Source organism: Prenolepis imparis, unplaced genomic scaffold (genome assembly GCF_030444845.1).
Source record: "Prenolepis imparis isolate NDT839.2.m4 unplaced genomic scaffold, iyPreImpa1.0 SCAF_9, whole genome shotgun sequence".
NCBI lineage: Eukaryota > Metazoa > Arthropoda > Insecta > Hymenoptera > Formicidae > Prenolepis > Prenolepis imparis.
Window position 1 is genome coordinate 4932955 of NW_028141167.1, and position 23111 is coordinate 4956065.

The 23111-nt window shown below is 41.2% G+C and overlaps 2 protein-coding genes across 5 annotated transcripts in view; one reads left to right on the plus strand and one right to left on the minus strand.

Moving 5' to 3' along the window:
- The window catches only part of LOC145940360 (uncharacterized), a 96621-nt gene extending 79672 nt beyond the window's left edge, over positions 1 to 16949 (plus strand). For 3 of the 4 annotated variants that reach the window (XM_083045419.1, XM_083045421.1, XM_083045420.1), the window contains exons 3-4: positions 10170 to 10319; positions 12771 to 16949. In XM_083045419.1, the coding sequence (XP_082901545.1) occupies positions 10170 to 10319; positions 12771 to 13766 (1146 nt within the window). In that variant the 3' untranslated portion in view covers positions 13767 to 16949. The remainder of the gene's footprint in view (positions 1 to 10169; positions 10320 to 12770) is intronic. The other variant, XM_083045418.1, reaches the window with a different exon arrangement.
- LOC145940367 (uncharacterized) overlaps positions 1 to 23111 on the minus strand; it is a 278019-nt gene that overhangs the window by 63961 nt on the left and 190947 nt on the right. The gene's annotated exons all lie outside the window — the stretch shown is intronic.

Genomic DNA, 23111 nt, shown 5'->3' on the forward strand with positions numbered 1-23111 from the left:
CCGTCACTACTTCGTCGTCGCTACTTCTACCAACGTTCATCGCGTCGCACCGACGCGCGGTATCCTTTTTTCCGTCCCGTTCTCCATGTGCGTGTGTCCTCCTTCCTCTTTCTCTCTCTCGAAACACGGATACGCGGAGTCTCTCTGCGTGTGTAGGATCTCCTCGTGGCTTCCAGTCTGTCGCGAACTCCATCCTCGTTCCTTCTTCACCCAGCCCGTTCTCGCTCTCTCGCTCCCACCAACAACTTCCCACTCGTGTTCCCCGTTTTACATCGTTCTCTCTTGAAGCTCCGACTATCCCGCTTACTCCGTTCCGACACCGCAGGCGGCTCCGAGCGACGCCTGCGCGAGAGCGAGGGGAAACGCGCGTTTAGCGGCTGCGAGGGTGAGAGAGATGAATCGGCGGAGAGGAAGAGAGGAGAGAGAGGTCGACGAGAGGCATAGAGTCAGAGAATGCCGAAGTTTGGTCCGCGGCCGTCGACGCCGACCGGATGGACAAGTATTGTCCGGATCCCGTCCCGCTCCAGGCTTAGGGTCCCGTTCGAAGGCGCAGCTGGGGGGGAGGGCTTCTCGAGTCAGATATGAATCTTTGTGCCGGGAGGGCGGCCCGCACACTCGACGACTAACGGCGGGGTGGCATCCGTTCTTAGAGTGAAGGAAAAGGGGACGAAGGGACGAGAGGGCCAAACGACGACGGCGACGAGCTCGCGTAATAATTTATTCCGTTTAGGCTCGCTGTCAAGTCTCTTCGACGCTGGATCCGGGCTCTTCTTTTTCTCCTCCTTTTTCTCTTCTCCTCTCTCTCTCTCTCTCTCTCTCTCTCCGATTCTCGGGGTTCTGCATACATGAGCACTTTACGAGCATATATGCGTATGATCGTCGTGGTTTCTCAAGGTCGAATACGTTGCACGACGACGTTACCGTGTCCGGCACCGAGAGCATACATATACGCATACCAATGAAAGAGAGAAAAAGAGATCTCTTCTGAAAGTTTCTCGCATACGCTATATCGAGTTCGAGATTCCGTCCTTCTCGTTCTGCGGTCGATGCGCGACAAGCAACGGGGGATCCGTGGCAGACTGGGAGCCACGAGGAGATAGATGGAGGATCGTGATCTCTCTTCACGTGTTGAAGGGAGGGAAGAAGAAGATACGCGACCGCGCTTCGTTTCACTTTGCGTCAGCATGACGGTACATGGAGAGAGAGCGAACAGCCGATAACGCGACGTCTTCTTGTCGAGAATCGGATGACAGTTTAGCGTGACCCTACTCGACGCGATTCAGAGCGAAATAATAAACCGCAGCGAGAGAAATATATAGTAAATGGAAAATTAACTGATTCACTCACATTAGTATATATTTTTTTCTTCATAAAATTCTTCTCTTTTTTATATATTAAAATTATGATCTTTATCATGTATATATAATAATTATTATTATGATTGCACTATTAATTATATAATTTACAGAGTCTTATTTCTTGGATCTGATATTATTTTTAATCGAGACATACATTAATACAAGATTCATGATAGCATACTACATTAGTGACGATTAATATGACATTAGTCATTGCGAGAACCAAATAGAGAGCTAATGAAGAAATTAAGATTGTACCACTTTTTTAGGAGAGCCATGAAAGTAATAGTACGTTCGATAAAATACGAGAATGATGAGTTAAATGCTGATATTTCGCATCGTCATTGTGATGGTACAAAACGTCACGATGAAACGTAATAACGTTGTAATAAAATGCGGCCGTTCGTTCATGCCACACGTCGGCTCGACTTTAACGTCGCGGTCATCTGACATTTCGTGACACCGGGTTACGCAAGCGTGATACTGCCCATCGGTTATAATTATTCGACCGCCAATTAAACGTATTAGAGCCGGTATATTTCGCGCATTCATTTTAATCACATCACCGTGCAACTTAGACTCATTCAATGAGACGCGTCGTCTACCGAAAATAAAGCATGACGAGTTCAATACGAACGAATGCTCTCAAAAGATCTAACTTTACTTGATACGTTGATCTATAGTGGTTATAGGAAATGTATTATACAATTGTAAATAGAGAAATGCAAAAATGAGAGATTTAATCAACATATATTAATCAGTAGTCATGTTACAAAATTTCTATAGTATGAAATTTTGCATAAGGATTTGCACAAGGTTTAAAATTTTTAATCGATTAATTGCATTTCTACCAGACATTAGACAGAGTTAATAAGAATCCTACAAAAGAATTGTACAAATATATATACGAGTTTTCATATAATCGCCGATTACTAAATTGCCAAATCGTAAAACTGAATGTCAATAACTTCGGGAAGCATCGAGCGATAAATTTACGATCATTATCTCGAGTTCGGGCGATCTCAACGAAGCGTCTCCAACGGGTCGTGGGCGGCATTTCTGGTCGGACGTTCCGGTTTTCCGGGATCGTTCGGTTCGCAAGCGTGGCGGACGCGGCTTTTCGGATGATTGGCTACGCGATCGGCGCGCGATCGGTTTCCGGTCACGGGCCGTCCTGGATTCCAGGGCGGCATACTGGTGTGAGTTGCCGTTGCCTACCTCCTCTCTTATCGATTTGCGCGCTTCGTCGTCGTCGTCGTCGTCGTCGTCGTCGTCGTCGTCGTCGTCGTCGTCATCGTCGTCGTTCGTTCGTCGTTAGCGATGCGACGAGGAGCCACTCGGACAGACGGCTCTCGGGACGACGACGACGACGAGTGGTTTTACGAGTGGACAGTTAGGGTCGGCCGAGAGAGCGATGAAAGTTTCCCTCCTGCGTTTCCGCAGAGGGGGGTTCGACGAAAAGGGGGGACCTTCCCCTGACGTCGCAGTCCCGAGCTCGTCCGGTATTCCAAGAAGGTGCCGGGACACTTTATGACAGCTACGATCGCGATAAAGCGGTTCCCGTTACTGACGAAAGTGCTGGAAATGGAGTTTTTCGGGAAAACCGTTCTTCATTCTCCTTTTATCGGCCGAAAAATATTGCCGCGAAGAGGCTAATGTACGCTGCGTCTAAATTGCATTTACGGTAGATAATGTTAATTGCGTCCTCGATTATTGCCGATTGCCTAGAATGCATTTTTTCTCTTTGTCATTTAGATAAAACGCGCATCAGTCTTTCGATTGTCATTAGATAACGCGCATATTATAAATAAATTATAATAATAATAAATAATTTTAACACATTAACTGCATTCTTAGGTTTTCGATTAATAACTCCATAAATCTCTGTTGTATTTGTGTCTTAATATGATAAAATTTAGTAATCTCTTTCCTCGATTAAGAGATATCTGTTTATATGAAAGATAACAGACGGTATGGAATTAAAGTTTCGAAAGATGCCGGGAGATAAGTGGATGCACTAAAATGTGTATAGTTAGAACGGACGATACGAAGAAAGTTCCACTCGCATTTTTCTGTATCGATCTGTAGCATAGTTTGTGGGTGTAACGTGAGTACGCCCGGAGCTAATGGGACGCTTTATGGTGGGTATGACCTCGATAACGCGGTTCGTGGGATGTACCAAGAGAGGTATCGGAAAAATCCACAGTCGGTGCTTTTGGATTTAAAAAGCGCGAATAAAACGGCCGCGGGAAAAATCGCTGTCAGTAAACAAAAAAAAAGCAACCGTGATTAGCGTAGTGCGATTTCGCGCGCGCGGCAGCCGGGAATTGTATCGTCAATAATATGAAACGACATCAATCGCGTGCGCGCGTTTTGTTTCCGCGAAGCACACGAGAGAGCTTGTTGTGAATTATTTCCGCTGCTCGGTGACTCGAGTTACCAAAGAAGCCCATGGCCGTTTGGAGAAGTTCGAAATTGCTTCGGAGCGATTTCGGAGGATGGATTCGATATTGCGTCTCTGCTCGCGGTTCAAACCGATATCTCTTCCGCCCCCAATATCGAAATCCGGCTCTCTTTCTATATAATATCTGCCTTTAGATTATAAGGGTATTATATACGCCGACGCGAAATATTTCGACAAAGCATATCGCGGAATATTTTCAATAATATACTCGTACATGTCAAGAACAATTATCATTGTCAGGAATATTTTACATAAAATCCTTAATTTTTTAAATATTATCTTTATCTATGATATTTTTATAATTGCAAAAACTAATAATGTAATGGGGTTGATTTATAATTCTTTTCTATCTGCTTCCTTTTTCATATCGTATTGCAAATATTTCAAATTTCTATTAAAATATTTACTTGAGACGTAACTATTATTTCTTTCTAGATTTCTGTAAAATTTGCTTGGAAATTTGGAATTTAAAAAATGTTTTCTCTTTTCGCAGGGATCGAATATAATCAGCTCTAAAAAAATATATATATTTTTCAATGCAATTGCGCATATTTATACTTATATACAATTTATTTAATGAATTGAACTCTTAATCGAAAATTCCACAATCACTACAATATTTCCCCAATAAAAATTGGGGAAGAAATTCGATTCTCTCTTTCCGGTGAGAGAAGGCGACTCTCTAAGAGCGTACCACCGTGGGTGTGCGTCTCGTCACGTCTCTTTGTTCCGTCATCCGAACCCGAATACTTTCTCTCCTCTGATACCGGGTATGACCGCGGTTCAGACCCGGAGAGCTTTTCTTCTCGCAAGTCTCTATCCCCCTGCCGTTAACACGATATCGTCTCTCTTCCTCTTTCCTACATCACATTCTCTCTCATTCCTCTTCTCCGGATTCTCTCTCGGCGCTGGCATCCCGCGGCACTCAACAGGGGCCGCTCGTTTATCTAAATGGCTACTGGGTGGCCCGGTCTCGACCGTTCCAACAAACCAAAACTAACCCAATCACACGCCTCCCAGGCTCCGGCTCGCCGAAGAAACGATCCCGAGAAGGGCTTGATATCCTAAGCTCGGCGATTGTTGTGCCAGCAAAACTGCGAACAGGACTTCTCGGTACTGCTGCGGTTAGGCCTGTCTGTCCGCCTCGGATCGTCATATTGCCATTGTCGTTATCATCGTCGCTTGCTCCGGGTGAAATGGAGGTAATCCGACCTCGTTGAGAGAATATTTAATGGTCGTTCTCCTCCCCTGTCCGCGCGCGCGCATATACGCGAACGATGCCGTGCTACTTTCCCACTGCTTCCTAGTATCATTATTATGCAACGTTATTACGACGCCGCTTCGGTACTGTTTGAATAGCCGAGACTAGCGCAGAGCGGTCGTCCTCGGCTCATTGATACGCACTCTCCGAGCGAGACCAAACTCGCGGATCGTGTTTTATAGCCGCCGGCGAGAGATCGCGGTTGCTCGCGATCTCTTTACGATCCCGCGAAATTATCGTGTAAGTAGCAAGTAGTTGTATCGAAGACATTTCTAGGAAGTGATAACATATGTCGTGAAGATCATTTTTCTCATTTCAATTCTTTTGTCACTGCGATTATGAAAGAAAGATGGAATAAATATATGATTTATAAAATATACATAACATTTTAAACATTGCGATGTTAAACTTTTCCTATTTCTCCCGATAGTCCGCAAACGACGCATTTCGTCGGTGAAAACGGAGTTCACGGAAAACTTTCAGGCATTTAGATAGCTCGTTGATATCTCGAGAGCGGAAACATTCGAAAGTACTCGGGAGCGAGAGACGACAGCCGAGCTCTCTTCCTCGGTGCTTCTTCTCGTTGCCGAGTGTATCCGTTATCTACGCCGGAAGAGGAAGCGATTCCCGCGGACCACCCGGTACGTGATTGCTCGCTCTCTCTCTCTCTCTCTTTCCCGCCCGCGCACGAGATTTTCGCGGCGTCCCGACGTCGAGAGCGGCGCGAGACTCCCTCGTGAATTTTTTTAATCCGCTTCGCCGGTCGCCGTGTCGCGCTGTTTTCTCCCCTCGGCATTGCGCTCTGCCATGCCATGGCGGCAACGTTCGCGTTCGTTTAAAATGCAAACTCGCTCGCGGTCCACGGGGGCTTTAAAAACAGCCGCTATACCCCGGATTTTCGTGTTGCGCGCACGGTTTGTTCGCCGCTATACATCGCCGACGAACTTGGCCCCGCCGAGTCTTACTCGTCTCATAGGGATTTATGGCGTCGCTGACGCGTTTCTATTCTGGATCCTCGCCTCGTCTTGTCGAGGAACGTCTCTCCGCGACGCGTTCTTTCACCACCGTTCCTCATCGTTCGTTGCCACGCGATCGTTTTCGCGATTTTTTTTTTCCGCGAGTTATTCGATTTAGTTTTAGAGAGATGCCGTGATCTCTGAACCCGAATAAATTCAAGACCTTTACTTTTTATTTCATCAAAAATTGTCAACGTTATCGAATTTCCTTTCTCGGATTACATAGATTTGAAAAACTTTATGTAGCTTAATGGATTCTCATCGGAATCGTTAAATAAAAGAATTAAAATTTAAATACTAGCACACATGGATAATAGAACTTTATTTTTCTAGTATATATTAGGATAAATTAATTGTCTGAAATATTTTACATCTCGTACGATATAATTATTACAGTCTTTCTTTTGGAATACTTTTTTATCAGATAAAAAAATTGCATTCTTTTTCGTGAAGTTCGCTCTTTTATAGTATAAATAATAGTAATAATAATAAATATGAGGCTAGCACAGAGATCAATCTCTGTGCATTTTTATTTCGACAAAGACATTCGTGACATGTAAGATTTTTTAAGCTTATCTGTTAACTTGACAGAGCAGATGCAACAGTTCTATATTCCTTTAACTGAGGATGATGTTGATTCAATAGGCATTAATACATTAGATGAAATCTAAATTATTGAAGTAGATCTACGTGATGAGCAAAGGTAGGGTGAAATGCTTAGCTTGACTGTGTAACGCGAAACAGTACTGAGAGTAGCTCGGATAAAAGGCTAAATTTATCCCGGATAGTCCTTTGAGCCCCTTGGTGGGCGCCTATCATGTGCGTGCACGCACTTCCGCGTTTCAACCCTCTGATGCACTCAGTGTTCATCGTATCTGAAAGTTATATATATGTACGTGTGCAGGTTTTATATATATATATAATTATTAGAGTTATTTTATATATATATAATAATTTAAAAATTACTCATTAATTTAAAAATGATTAATGTTGTAATATTTATCGTACAAAGATTTTTTTTGTTTTTCAAAATATAAGAAGATAAGCTTTGGTGAACATTCCACCACGACAGATGTTATAGAATGTGCTCTAAATGATAAATGGAGAGGTTGACGATTTCGGACTTTTTTATAAAAAGAGAATCGATTTAAAATTTATATTTTATAGAACGGTGTTTCGTGTTTATTCGACTTGTTCGTTGCATGATGATGTCCGTCAGAAAGAGGCGAAATGTCACATTTAGACTAGACATATATTCGCCAATAAAACGGTTTCCGGTCTCTTCAACTCTACCTACGAATTTTCAAATAAATGCTCACATGCTGTGTTCGTGACATATAATCAAGATAATGTCAGTGCCGACTAATTTCTGTTGGTCCATTTTCATTCTGTGTCATATGCTCACTCCTTCCAATTTTTATCAAAGCATAAATTCAAGACAGTTAGTAAACTTCTTCGGTGTGATACTCGAGGATCGTTTAAATCACACGAATTACATTATTTACATCTATTACATTTACATTATTATATTCCACGATGATACATGTACTTTGGGCGAAAAAAAATTATTAATTCAAACGCAATTTTTTGTCGCGCAAAAAATCGCTCGCTTTGCGAATATGATCAGCTACGCATCGCTATTGTTATCCCGCTTGACCACAGCCACTTAGCCCGAGCACTAAACTCCACGAGTTCAACTTTACCCTTCAACAGGTGTTTAGGGAAATACAATAATGTCGCGCATGCGCGCCGAACTTCTTGAGGTCGCAAAGTTCGCCGGAACAATCTGACCGCGACCATGCCCGCGGGCGATGCCGGTACTTAGGACGAGATTAATTAAGATTACGCGGGACGCCGCGGTTCTCAACCCGTCCGGATAACCGTAACATGAACTAGTGAATTTCGCGCGGTTAATGAGAAATTTTGTTAATGTGTTCGAGATGGAGGAACGATAAGACTTAATTTGAAAGACGTAATGTGAAATAAATCCCAAGATTTCACAATTTCATTTAATTGAAAAAAAATTCTCGTTTGATACATTTATTTTATTTTTTACACAAGACTACATTATTATTACATATATTAAATATATATTTGATGATATTCTGATATATATATTCTGATGATACTCTTCTATATATTTTTATCGATCTTCTATAAGCAAGAATGAAGATCAATTTTTCGAGGAAAATTTTACTTCAAGGTTGCACACATAATTATTTAAATATAGAATCTAAATTAAAAATCTATTTTTCACAAGATATTGATAACGTAAGAGGAAGATTATGACAGAGCATATCGATTTAATATACTCTTTGCAGTTTGAGAAAAATTATACATGCATAAAGCTGTGTGTGACGGAGAAGAGAGATTACGATTATAAATTTATTATAATATAGGTTTTTATATTAACAAAATGTTGAATAAGATCTACCTTATCGATAGCAGATGTTCCTACACAGAGAGAATTTTCTCTTAGAATTTACCCTGAAAATCATGGTAATCGTGGGACAATATGGTATGAAAAAAATTTTTTAAATATATTTGATTAATTTTACCATACTTTTAGTAAATTTTACTATACTTTTAATCAAATTAATCAAACATTTTATATTTTATTGTGACAGATATTATTTTTTCTTATGATAAATATTAATCAGAGAAATTCTCATAAAATTCTTTCCATACCATATTGTCCCACGATTACTATGATTTTCAGGGTAAATTCTAAAAGAAAATTCTCCCTAAGTGTCTTGGAGAACTCTCTAACATAATAGTAGTCGATAAAGTAGAATGAGAGTCAGAGTTGGTAACGAATATTGATCTGAACACGCTTCTCGACTGGCGAAACTGAAGGGAAATTGAGCACTAGTCGTGCCTCAGATAATAGATGGCGAACATAGTATAGCTTACGAATTAAAGAGTTTATTTAAAAAATAAATCCATATGTTTATAAAATTTGATAAATCTTTATGAAAATTGTTTATGTTATATTCACTTTTGCAAAGACTAGAACAACACAAGCGCGCGCTACGCGCGTGCCATTCCTCGATTTTATATAAAAAACTATTTTTTGAAAGAAATCAGCTGATAACTGTTAATAAATATTAATGGAGTTTAAGGAATTACAACATACAAAAATTAAAATAATAATATGTTTTAAATATGTTATAATTCCTTTAACTCGATTAAAATTTTTGACAGTTATCAGCTGATTTCTGTATCATTCTTTTTAACATAAAATCGAAGCGCGTAGCGCTTGTGTTGTTCTAGAGTTCTAGTCTCTTTCTAAAAAATGCATGTTATTAAGTCGATTCTCGCAAGTATTGTTGCCTCTTTTTTGCGATCTTGATTAGCTACCCCGATTTGCGTTGTGCGTTAATTCATAGCATCGAGAGGCTGTCATCGGTAAGGTTAGCAGTTTGAGTTTGTCCAAAATAAAATAAAATAAAATTATATGTTTTAAATAATGTTTTAATACTTCTAAATTCGATTAATATTTTTGACAGTTATCAGCTGATTTCTGTCAAAAAATATTAATCGCGGATACAGTATATATTATAAGTATATATTATTACATTATTTACAATATATTATTATAATTAAAATAATAATACTTTGTAAGTAATATAATATGTTATAATACTTTATCCGCGATTAATATTTTTTGACAGAAATCAGCTGATAACTGTCAAAAATATAAATCGAGTTTAAAGTATTATAACATATTATTTAAAACATATTATTTTATTTAATTTTATTTTGGACAAACTATCCAACTGCTAACTCTCACGATGACAGCTGCTCGATGCTATGAATATAACGCACAACACGAATCGAGACAGCCATCAGCATCGCGGAAAAGCGACAACAATGTCAATAACATGCCTTTTTTAACATGAAATGAAAAAAAGAGATTATGCAACAATCTTTCGCAACATTAGCATAGTCTTTCGTCTGATGTTATTCCTTATAATAGAATGTTTTTTTTTTATTTTTATATAAATATATGTACTTATTTATTTATTAAACATATTGTATAAATTTCTCTTATCTTATCGTGTTCACAGACGTTAAATGGTGCCGAAGGTACAGTCCCTGGAAAAGTGTACAAGAAAGTCGCGATTGTAGAAAATTTCTTCGACATTATCCACGCCGTTCACGTTGATCTCGAAGGACGTCCTGGGAAGCATGCTGGACAGAAACGCACCTACAGAACGGTAAGAAAATTCTCTTTCATCTTAGAAAATTTGTATTTATCTTTGAAAATGTCTCCCTTATCGGAAACACGTAACATTTAATATAAAACCACGCATCTCTTATTAGCTGAAGAATCGAAATTTTTTAAATGTCAAATGTATGTAAGTAATCTAGATTAATTTGTGCAAAAAACGTACGACTTTAAAATTAAAAATTTAGATAGAAGTGGAGCGATTCATTCATTTTTTTGCGTAGAAACTGAATATCCCAGTTTGTTTCAACATGTGTATTAGACTCGGCGCTAATCGAAGTATCCGCCGATTCGCGAACGATCGAATTCTAAACTCGAGTGCTATCGGCAGCAGAGCGCGATGAATTCTTGCATGGTTACCCGCGACACGCGATATTTACCGTTCCCGAAGGAAGGCATCGAGGCGTTCAAGCGTCGAACACTCGATACCACACGTCATCTCACACATGTTCCGGCGCGCATTCGCGTAAACCTCTCTCCGGGATATATCATATCTGTTCTTTCGCTCTGTCCTTCTTTTTCCATCCCGCACCCCCAGCACGTGGTCTCTTTCTATCGTTTAACATCGGCCCCTGCGACCAATCTCCCACTCTTCGGTCTTCCATCCTCTCTCTTCTCTCTCTTTCTCGCACGCCGCGATCTGCTTGTGATTCAAAACCTCAGGACACTTGTTGCATTGCCTGCTTACTCACACACTCGAGCGTTCGCGCGACGGTGGAACTGTTTTACGTTCAAGTCGGCGTTAGGCGGCGGGATTCATCGGCTCCAGAGGAGCCCGCGTTATGTCACGGTTCGCGTTGCGCAACTCGATACCACCGCTATTGCCGCTGCGTCGAGAGTGGTGTATTTCGAGTTGTGCTGCTATTACGTGCTAAGAGGGTTGCGAGTTGACCGATATGTACACACGGTGCCGTAGTTCACCTTTGACAGTTCGCGCCTTTAATGCGCGTGTCCGATTGGCACGTTACGTATTACGATTTTGCTATTCAAAGTTGAGAAAATCAATCCTCTCCTAATATCGCGAGAGCAATGTGTAAGGCTACGACATTTACTAGAATTTCGTTTGAAGCTGATTTAATCATTAAAATCACGTTCATGAAAATTATTTATATCTATTTATATTTATTATGAAGTTTTGATCTCTAGAAGTAAAGGATGAGATAAAAAAATTAAGAAAGAACAATTTATTTTTTAGTCTACAATAATTTGTCATTGTCATCTGAATACATTTTTTAAATAAAAGATTGATATTTGTAAATTAGGTAAAAGCAGTCATCATTTTTTAAATGATATATACCCTATATTATTGTTAACATTATTGAAATGTTTATTACATTATTGGACACATTTACCTCTTTGCGTTGCAAATACTATAGTTCAACAAGCTTTTCAAGTGTAAATCAAAGTATCGGCGAACCGCGATAAGTAGCCATATCAATCTAAAGTACATTGTTTCGATTTCTCTCCCTTTCTCTTACTGACGCTCCCTTTTTTTCATCCCGCGATCTTGTCATGAAGTCTCCGATAAATCTTATCGAGAATCACCACCCTTGTGGAATTGTGCAGTTACACGCGCACGTACACATCAACCTCCGTCGGTTTTCTCGGCTCTCGCAGCGAAGAGGCAGCTCTGCTCCTTGATTAAGTTATGCCACCCCTCCATCTCCTTAGAGAGAAACGTTTCCTATTAAGAGGCGGAGAACATCCCTCCGGCTGAATGCCTCCTCTTGCAGAAGACATCAAAAAGTTCCGTTATACCGGCTCGTGAATTTTCCCAAGTGGGCGTCGCGCGTAAAACGACGCCACGTGACGACGATACGCGGAGATGAGAGCGGGGAAAGGTCGTTCGCGTGCACATTAATACGTCAATTGACAATGTTGCAATTGCGTATTATAGCGAGAACGTGGGTGCGCGACGCCTCGGTCCCGCGGAATTGGTTAATTGCCTGACCGACCGGTATTCGAACGTAACAATGTCGTCGCGAAGCAATGTATGAGAAATTAGACACGGAGAAACACAATCTGGTCAATGCGCGCTATCTCTCGCCGATATCTTCGTTTGCCCTTTCAATATCAATTAAGGACTTAAAGCCGTGCAATTTGCACAGTGAGGTTTTGTAGAGGCTCACTTGTAATTGTTTTAAAGTTCTTTGCATAAAATTAGTTTCCTGCAACAAGATTTTTATCTACGATGATCGTATTAATAGAAGCTCTGATTTATTTTTATCTCTTGTTCTTGAGAAACTAGATTACAATAGAAATTAAATATGTTTTTAAAATTAACATAATAATATAGTAGTAATAGACTGCATATATAATAATAAAAGAATAAAATTAAAATAATAGCATATGCTTTTAAAAATTAAATGAGAGCCGTGGATATTTTTGCAAAGTCTGGATCGCTCTAAAGAATGCGATCTTCTTTTTGTCTATGTTACAGATTACAGAAACGTATGCATTCCTACCTCGAGAAGCGGTAACGCGATTTCTGCTGGGCTGCACGGAATGCCAACGTCGTCCGCGAACGCCCAGTCCTACGAACTTATCTAATCAGTCACAATCCACGGCTACGACGTTGGCGTCGACGCCAACTCCGCTAAGCCCGAATCGAGGTGCTAGCAACGCCGCTCTCGCGACCTCATCGTTATCGTCCTCCTCTACGGTGCAGAGTAATCCTAAGTCGCGCGATGGCAGTCACCATGCGCCATCAGAGGCAAAGAATTTGCACAATTATAGGCACCAGAAGCAACATAAGAGCGGTGGCAGCGTCGCTGCGACAGATAAACTCGAAAAGGACAAAGACGAGAAATACAATCCGCTGAGTATCACGAATTTACTAAAGAAAGAACCGTCGAACGGTAGTTTTCTCGCCAACTCTGACGCCTTGCCGGAATCGAGAAGGACACCGGAATCGGACCGAGCGAGTTCGAGGAGCTCGGCATCATCGAAAAGGAAGCGGATGCTACCGGAGGGACGTACGCCCTCGCCTCAACCCAGTCAGCCGTTGCCGAGACCCTGGAGCCCCGGGCTAGATCCCAAGAACACGCCCATCGACTATAGCCTTCCTATCACGACTTCGTACTTAAAGCATCAGCAGAGGCTACTCCAGGCGGAGAAGAGCAAGGCCGCCGCTAATGCAGGAAGGGAGACATTTGAGATATCGGAGCCCAAGACCGTTGTGACGCCGCTTGTCGAGGAAACGGAGAACGCCGAGAAGGAGAGATTCTCGCCGGCTACCGGTCTGATCGACACAAACCTCAATCTACTAGCGACTATTCAGCACCTGCATTGCCAAGTGATGCTGGCGCTCACCGAGCGACTGAGACCATCGATCGCGAGTCCTTTGGTTCTGCCATCGACGCCGACAAATGTTCTCGCGAGCTCGATGATGATGGGCACGGAAGTGTCAGTTCAAACGGGAGAGAATCATTTGTGAACTGATGGGCGCGAGGAAGACAGGATCGTTGACAGGTGTGAATTGATTTAGCGGCTTTCCTGAGAGGTGCGTGAAGGCGTACCGAATTATGATCGTGATCGAGATGAAAAATTGAAATGTTTGCGACCCAGGATTATTTCGCATCGATAATATCGACTACTCGAACGCAATCTCGTCAATCATAAATCATTCATTTCAGATGAGTGTTCTTCGATCAAATCAACTTGTTTAGATCAAACAATGGACGTCTGGATTCCCGCAAAGGTATTAAAAAATTTATTTTATTTGCGTTTCCGACGTAATCGCGAACGATTTTAAGATTTCTTGTACGCAATATCGATTTGACTCTCTCTCTCTCTCTCTTCATCTTTAATTCGTTCTTAATAACGTATGCCGATTGACGCGCATTTGCGAACACGATTCTCCCTCGTCTCGTCTTCCGTCAGCGAAACGATAGATGGACGCAATTACATATTGAACCGGACGAGATCGATTATTGTTGTCGCGCTCGTGTCACACATTTCATCCGATCGTGCCGGTTGCCGTTGCTTGCTTGCTTGCTTGCTTGCGTCCGACGCCAGTCGATGCCCGATATAGAACGACGAGCCAAGCGAGCGGGATAATTCTCGAGTCTGTCGAAATACGGGTCGATGTGTCAGGGATTCGCGCGCCGCCTCCTCTATGTCCGATATTTAGGGATCCGTTATGCGGAGAGCAGCCGGATCTCGCGATATTTGGTCGCCGCCGGACTCGACTCCGATCGATCCATTCAGGCGGGGCAAAAGCGGCAGCCCGCGCGGCGACACCGCGAAGGTCCTGAATATTCAACGAACCAACGAGATAGGAGAGAGAGAGAGAGAGGGGTAAAAAGAGTGAGAAGGAGATCCAATTTCTCGTTTTCGGGTGTCATCCGATGAATTCGACATCCGGCGTCGTTGTCGACCTGACGAATTGTCTTTCATATTTCGCGGATTCGATCGCGCGCGACGATTCGCTCCGACTAATTATAACGTGCCCCAGAATGGACGAATAATACTCTCTAACTGAATAATGAATTTTTTTTTTTTTAATTTAGCACGCATACTTTTTCCGACGATAATAATTTTTGAGTTTCGAACCGTAAAAATAAATTCTACGAATTAATCTTTTGGACAGTAAATAAATAACGAAATGTTATTTGTCATTATTGTCGCGCGCGAGTGGTCTTTATTTGAATAGAATTTTATTTAAAATTTATATTCACAAATAAGTATTAATATTCGAGAGACTAAAACTTGTCGCGAGCAACGTTCGTTCGTCGAACAATAAAGACATGCATGCATCTCATTTCTTTTTCGTCCGAGCGAGCAATGTAAAGTTTTTCGCAATCTCTCGGACTGAGTCTGGATTAATGTCGGTTAATGCGCGGATCGAATAACATCTCATTGAAACGCAAAAAGCGCTGGCTGCATCTAATCGGCGCCTCGATCTATTTTGTAATTGTAATGTTATCACTTGTAATTACACACAACAAAGATAGATCATGTCGAGCGCGAGCGGGGTTGACTAGTCTCGTCTAGTTTCGTTTTGCTGAATCGGTCGATCCGGAATTATCCATGCGCCGTCTCAGCCTTCTTTACATTGTATTAATTATTGTATTATTGACACGATCGATTCGGTGATATTTGATGATACCGCGGCGCGACCGCGTAATTGAACACATTATTTCAGACGGAGAACTGAGTTTAGAATTAGGGATAAATGTTGTTGCCATTATATTAGTATATGATCTTCTCTTTTAGCTTTTTTTTTTAAATTTCGTTTAACTTTACTTCAGACTGGACCCCAATCCTCAAGTCGGTCCTCGGTCCTTATTTCTGATTTATTTTGTTCCTCTCAAACGTGCGCGATATATTAACTTTCTAAGGTAGATTAAGATTTATTTGGATAATATAGAAATAAATTTCAAGATTTTTTCTCGCTTATTTTAGAAAAATGACAATTGTGACTAATTTAGGTATACTTAATTTGTTGACGGCGGCAATCGCCGGACTCGATATCGACTGTATACCAAAGGCAGTATCACGAGAGATCTGCGTCTTCACAGAATTACAGGTAAAATGAATCGTCTGTAATTATATATATAAATATAAATCGATTGTTTTCCGCATCGAGACGGTTCTCGGGCAACGAGACCCATTTCGTATCTGACTGTGTGTATAGCCTAGCCTCGTGTACGATATTACTCGAAGTAGCTCGTCTTTCGTGTACGACATAGCATGTCGTTAGCAGGTGAAATAAAAAGATACCGCTAACGCGATAGGCCTTAAGGTGTGCTTGCATAAAAAAAAAGATGTTTACTAGAAGTTCGATAATCGTCGTGAAAATAGACGAGGGTTAATAACCCTCGAGAATGTCGTCGGATATACATATATGCGTATATATTATATATACATACATACCAGGTGTCCCATTTTAAAGGGGGGTCCCACTCAAATATCTCATTGTCAGAAACACTGCGTTAAATCGAAAAATGTTTCCTACAAAAGTTGTAGGGTTTCGAGGGGGACATAACATAGTAATATTCATTTGACCTTGGGCGGCGTCTCCAAGGTTAGTGAAGGTTAACCTTAAGTAAAGGTGAGAATGAATTTTGAAGAAAATAAAAAAATGCTTCAGATAAAAGTTGTTCAAATTAATTAGTAGAAAAAGATGTTATAATAAAAAATATGGGTTTCCATTTAAAAAATTTATTCTCACCTTCACTTGACCTTGGAGACGCCGCCCAAGGTCATATGAATATTACTATGTTATGTCCCCCTCGAAACTCTATAACTTTTGTAGGAAACATTTTTTGATTTAACGCAGTGTTTCTGAGATATTTGAGTGGGTCCTTTAAAATGGGACACCCGGTATACCTATATATGTATATATATTATTTTGTACATAATCGTTGTATTATAGTGCGTCCAGCCGAATATATAAACAAAATGCGCGATTATGTTTATTGAAGATGAGAGATCATTCTTTTATATATCGATTTATGTATCATTATGCGTTATTATTATTGTAATGAACCATAGATGATTAATATTTTTACGACTACTATCTTACTACTCTTATTATTATTTCATTTTTATCATATGAGTATTATATATATTATATTGTATTATTATTGTATTTAAATTGCGCGCGAAAGTCAGACGAGGAAATATATAAAATTGAAATACTCGAGAATTGTATACATAATTTGCACCGCATCCAAGAGATATTCTTTCTTCTTCCGATGTATTTCAGTTTTTTAATCCCTTGCTCCTCTGCTTTACTTCCTTATTAATATTATCATTCAAAATTAACGATCTTTGTGTTCTAGGAAAGAAACTATAAGAATTGACAATAATAGTTCCCTCTCCTCTCATAACATTGCATGATCATATCGCGTTTAAATCATATATACCTGAAACACTTTGTGTATAAAATAATATGAATATACTATCTTTGAAATTTATAAAGAAGAACTACAGAGTGCTTTCAAATATGTTGACTCTCATCTCGCTACAAATGTTGGTATGAAATTTTTACGCAATCGACATATTCGAAATGCTCGAAAAAGTTTGATCGATTGATGATTCCATCAAGAAGCAACGGTCGATCCTATACTCCGTGCAAGAACAAGAAACGAAATTGACACCTCTTCCCTCTTTCCCTCTTTCCCTTCCCTTTTCCCTTTTCTACCCTCCCGGTAGATAGAAGCAGTCGCTTCGGCGTCTGACGTACTTTAATATCGCGAACAAAGAGGACGAAATGATCGTGTTGCCTTTAACAAAGGAGAGAGGAGGTGGCGTCCCAACGACTCACCTGCTCTCTCACCGTGAAGCGAGGATCGTTTCTTGGAGAGGAGGTAGGTACCATAGGTAATGCAGTCTTTACTCATCCGGCTGTTGCCAACGTTGTAGCGACCTCGTTCCATCAACTTCTACGTTTCCCCTAGCTAGCTATCTCCTTCGTTTCCTCTTTCCTTTCTCTCCGCTCGCTCTCTCTTTCTCTCTCCCTCAGCCCTCAGGAAAACTCGACTTCCTCCCCCCGGTTCCAATAAGGCTGCCACCTCCCACCTCCTAGTCTAGCTGGTGGTCTCCCTCTCTGCTTTTCACCCTCTGCTTCCTTCGCGTGTTCGCTCTGGCGGTCTCCTTTTCTTCTCTCTCTCTCTCTCTCTCTCTTTCTCCCTCTCGCTCCCTCAAGTAACCCTCCGGCGGCGAACCCTAAAGCCCCGCTTCCACCGAAGAGCCAGGCCTCTCTTGCGCTCTCTTCGCCACGGCATTGTTGCTATCGATTCGGACTTGGAAACGTGTTTTTCTTCGGATATCTCGTGGCTACCGTCGGTTACGACCACCTATCCGGTCGACCGGATAACGAGGATTCTAGAAAGGCAGTGTATATGTGTGTCCGACCCTCGTTCACCCTTTTTCACGTCTCTTTCTCCGTCTCTCTGAGTTTCTTCGCGTTACTATCTCCGGCGCTGTTATATTTCCCGCATCGTGCCTTTTGCGCCCGCGATAAATAGTTTGGTTTTCATGCGCGATGTTCATACGTTTGCTCCACTCGTTTTTATCTATATCTTTTTTTGCTCGTCCTGAAATCTCTTTATCCCACTTCTGTTGCAGTTGTACAATATTTGCGTAAAAATTAATTTTGTAATTGATGTGTTGAGAACATATGATCCAAGGGAAACTCGTATAACAAAATTGACAACAAAGTTCTACTAGAACGTACTTTGCGGCTACTACGACTACGAATAGTATTATACTGAATTTGCTGAATGTATAACATTGCAATGATGAAATTAATGCAGTTGGTTTGATCAAAGAATTTTGTAAAAATTTCCATTCTTTTTTTCCTTCAAAAATTTGCTTCTCGCGTCTTGGATTATATCATTTCTAGTATTGTAAATGTTATCTCGCCTAATATACATACGTACAAAAAGAGTATTATGATTATTTGGAGTTGCGAAAAATTTTTGTTCGTCACCCTGCAAATTGCTCGTCTTACTCTATCGATTTTCATTTATTTTGCTTCCGGTGTCCCTCTCTCTATATCGGGTTGCGAGTTGCGAGTCGCGATCTGACAACTCGATGCAGATAAGTCGCCGGCAGAGTTTGACGCGATGAGAAACTCCCATTAGACTCGATGGCCGTAAGCTGCGTTCCCTCAAAGATAGACTCGAACCACTTTCGTCGTCTTTGTTACGCCGAGATGTTCGCCGGCTTGGCTTCGATTGTTTCGCAAAGACCATTGAGGAACCCGTGCCACTTTACGAAGCTGACACGTCGCTGCAAATAGAGAACCAGGACGCCCGAAGGCGGCGAAGTAAGGAAATCGCACGAGAGATTTCAACGAACGTTACGATATTAAGCTGCGCGTCCCCTAAATGCTAACTGCATTAACGTGAGATATTTTATCAGATGTTTGTAGTCGGAATAGTTTCAACTTTTACGTTCGTTGAAATTTCGCTTAATTCGCAAAAAGTAAGTATCATTTGCAATAAATTAAAAAAATACGTACTTCAGTATTTAAATTTCGCAACATTATTTCATATTTAGAAATCACTATATTTTTCTTTACGTTTATATTTTTCAATCTTCTGTATAAAACCTTGTACTCAAACATGAAACGTACTGTGTACTTGCATATTATTCATAATTGCACACTTTCGTCGCACGAATTATATACTTATTAAAGGTAGACCACTATAGTTTCGCCGCTTCGGATTGAGATCGAGCGACGTCGAAGCGCGTCGGAGATTTCAACGATCGGTCATACTTTCGTCGGTGCGCGCACGTACGTGCAATCCACCGATGCGTCGGTCGCAAAAGAGAGTGCTCCATTGTCTCGCGATATACTCGCCGTACATCGCGTCCCCGTAACTCTCGTTTTCGATGGGCCGGGGATCGGCCGATTAAGGCGTCCCCCGCGCGGTCCCTTGCGGCCCCGCAACGGCGATATTACCGGGAGCTTAACTCGATCGAACGGCGATTTAACATTTCACCCTCACTGGCTTGCGCGATGTATGTGACGTCCATTGTCCTTCGGGGATTCTGATAAAAAGAGAGGAAAAAAGGTTTTCATGGACGACGAGAGCCGGAAGAGTTTTGCGAACGACGCGATTTCAAATCGATTGTGCATGAAAAGATAAGTGATGGAATTACGTCATTGCAGTCGTGATGCATTAACAAATGTCAATAATATTTGCGCGGTGATCGTGATACATTGAAAATAATTTCTTCTCTTTGAATGCGAAAAACTAATTTGGATAAAACTCCTTCGTACCTCGCAAGATACGATATATAATTATGAAAAATATTTTTCAATTCAAATTAATGTTACGCAATGTCGATTATTTAAAAAAAAATCGCGTCTACATTGGCAAGGGTGATTCGCAAACGATACCTTTCTCTGGAATACTTCAAAAGAGGAGCAGGAAAGAGCACGCAGCAATCGACGTTGCAAGGCTTTGGCCTTTCCGCTTCCCAGAATATCGCGATGGTGTTTTCGAGAATTTGTGAAGAACATCTCGAGGATCGTCAATATCGATTGCAGCTGCGTCGAACAAACAGAACTATATCGTACGGCCATTTGCGAGCTTAGACTCGAGCTTTCTCGCGCGACGCTTTTCCATCGCGACTTTAGCACGCGATAACTTAACGAACGTTGACTGAAATTCAAGCGAATTTACTAAAACTTTTCGCGTTACAACTCAATAACGAAGTTCCAATTATGATATAACGATAAAAACAATGTGCGGTTCAGATTAAATCAGTTTTCTTATTGTTCAAGAAATTTTTTACAGAGAACACGTAGTAACTTACAACATACCAAGATACTCTCTTGGATGTATCATAAGAACGTATAACATTTAATTAAAGTGCGCAAAATTAGCGACACGATAGTTTGTAACACTAGAATGATTAAAAATATCTCTATTTTCTCATCATTTCGAGAATAAAATCATAAGGCACGCGTTGAATATTTATAGAATAAGTCTGTACGAGGTGCGATCTTTTATGAGACCCGAAATTCGGTAAAATCGCTATGCGCCTCGCGGTCGACGAAGGGTGAAAATGGGGAGAAGACTCGGATGGCTCGTCAGCGCCACCGTCGGCTATTGCAATTCGTATCGCGAGTCGTGCGGGAAGATCTCTTATTTTCTCGTTGTATCCGACGAAACCTACCTATATCCCGGAGCGTCTACCCTCGTTCCGAGCCGCCATCCCGCCGTGCTCTCGTAACAGCCAGTTCTCCCCGTGTTCTCCCGACGTCCGACTGCGGCTCTATCCTCTACGGAGGAGTAGGAGGATACCATGCCGAGCTCTAGAATGTAAGGGATGATTTTGGAGATAGCTCGAGGGTCGCTCCGGTACGTAGGAGTTGTAGGTTGGTGGACGGAGTGGCGCGCGGGGGCGGGAATGGTCGGGTCGAGACGAGTGGTGTAGAGGAGAGAGCTGCCACGGTTAGAGAGAACAGAGAGAAGGTATGAGGGTGAGGACGAGGGTGAGAGAGGGAGAGGTCGGAGGATACCGGGGAGTATGAAGGGTGTGGGTTTGCGAAACGGGGGCTGCGATTGGGATGCCTCGCGCGCGCGGAGCAGGAGGGGGGCGGGTGGTTGAAGCTTGGGGGAGAGAGCGGGACGCGACGGGGGATGGAGGTGAGTCTGTAGAGTCTCAGGAGGGTGAGTTTGGCGCCGAGGTGTCGGCCTTTCTCTCCGGTGCTGCATGTGTATGGGCCTCTGTATATGTGGATTTCTATGTGCGCGCGCGCGTAAATGCTCGTAGTGTTCTGCGGTACTGGCTTGTTTAACTTTAAATAAATAATCTGCAAATATGTATGTGTATGTATGTGTATGTTTGTGTATGTGTATGTATACCGAGCGCATGGACGAGATGCTGCGTTACGCAACGACATTGATCTCGGTGATCGCTTGCGGTTTCCGTAATTGGCATTCGCGAGCGACAATGAGCAGGCCGATAGTGAGCGATATCGACCGGGAACCAATGAACGCGATGTAGGTTATGGGATATAGCGGACAGACGTGCACATGTCGAGCCCAAGCGGGTAGATACAGTTGGCGAGGAAGTTTATTGGGATTTAAGGAGATCAAATCGGGAAACCTATTTCGCCCCTTTCGATCTTTTAGGTTGCGGCTTTGTTTTACTCTTTAACAGGACGTGCGAATGTAAACACGTGCCTTCAATACGTCACAATTTAACTCTTTACGTCGTAAATCAACTATCTATTAGGATAATTCTTGATACATCCGATGAAATTTAAATTTAGGAAATTGATAGACGTAAAACGGAAAGACGAAATACATTGCATATTTCATTTCCAATGAATAGCAAGATTATGATTGTAAAATAAGCATGCTGCTTTTTTGAAGATTAAAATCTTGATGATGTTAAAATTAACCGAGAAATTTATCTCGAATAACTTATATATATAGTGAGCTGTATTTTACAAATATAAATACCGTGAAAGTTTTTGACAAAAAGCGACAGTTTTCGTTGGAAATGTTGTTGCAACCTTGTAAATTGTGAGTTTCCACGGGTAGCGACGAGAAAGTCATGAATATATTATAAGACGAGTAACAAGATGCGCTTTACAGATAGACTTCGAATCGTATTTTGTAAATGTCACCTGGCCATCTGCTGTGCAGACGTGATTAAAAAGTATCGGAAAAATATCGGATACACAAATCGGGTTAATACAAGTCCCTACTTCTGACATCTTTGTCTTACCTGGCATCTATATCGTGATGGTTTCTTTCAGGCTATCTTGTTTAGTCTGCGTTATTTCACGTTAAATTAGACGACAAGAATTTAGGAGGTTTAATTAATATCTTTTTAAAAGACAATTTTTTTTTCATTATTTTGCATTGTAATTGACATTTTTTTCTGATCATTCAAGCGTTTGCAAAATATTGAATTTGAATGTTCTGTGGCATGGTTCTCGAAAAAGAGGATATATCGTTTACTTATTACTTGAGGAAATTTAATAAGCAACTTAATTTTAGACCATGTCGAAAAAAATATGTGGTAGATGACAAGTTTTATTTTTTTATTCACTTTCCGCACGAACTGTCTTTGATCAGAATACGAAACTTTATTACGAAGATATTCAACTGCAAAAGTTGTTTGTTAAGAAATCGATTACCTGTCCGCTGAAAAGAGAAAGAGAGAGAGAGAGAGAAAGAGATTATATTTATTTCTACTCTATATGTATATCCGAGATCCTAATATATCTTTGACTGTTAAAAATCATGCCTATGTTAAACGTAAATGTCTGATGAAATTTTCAAAGTTAAATGAGGGAGCA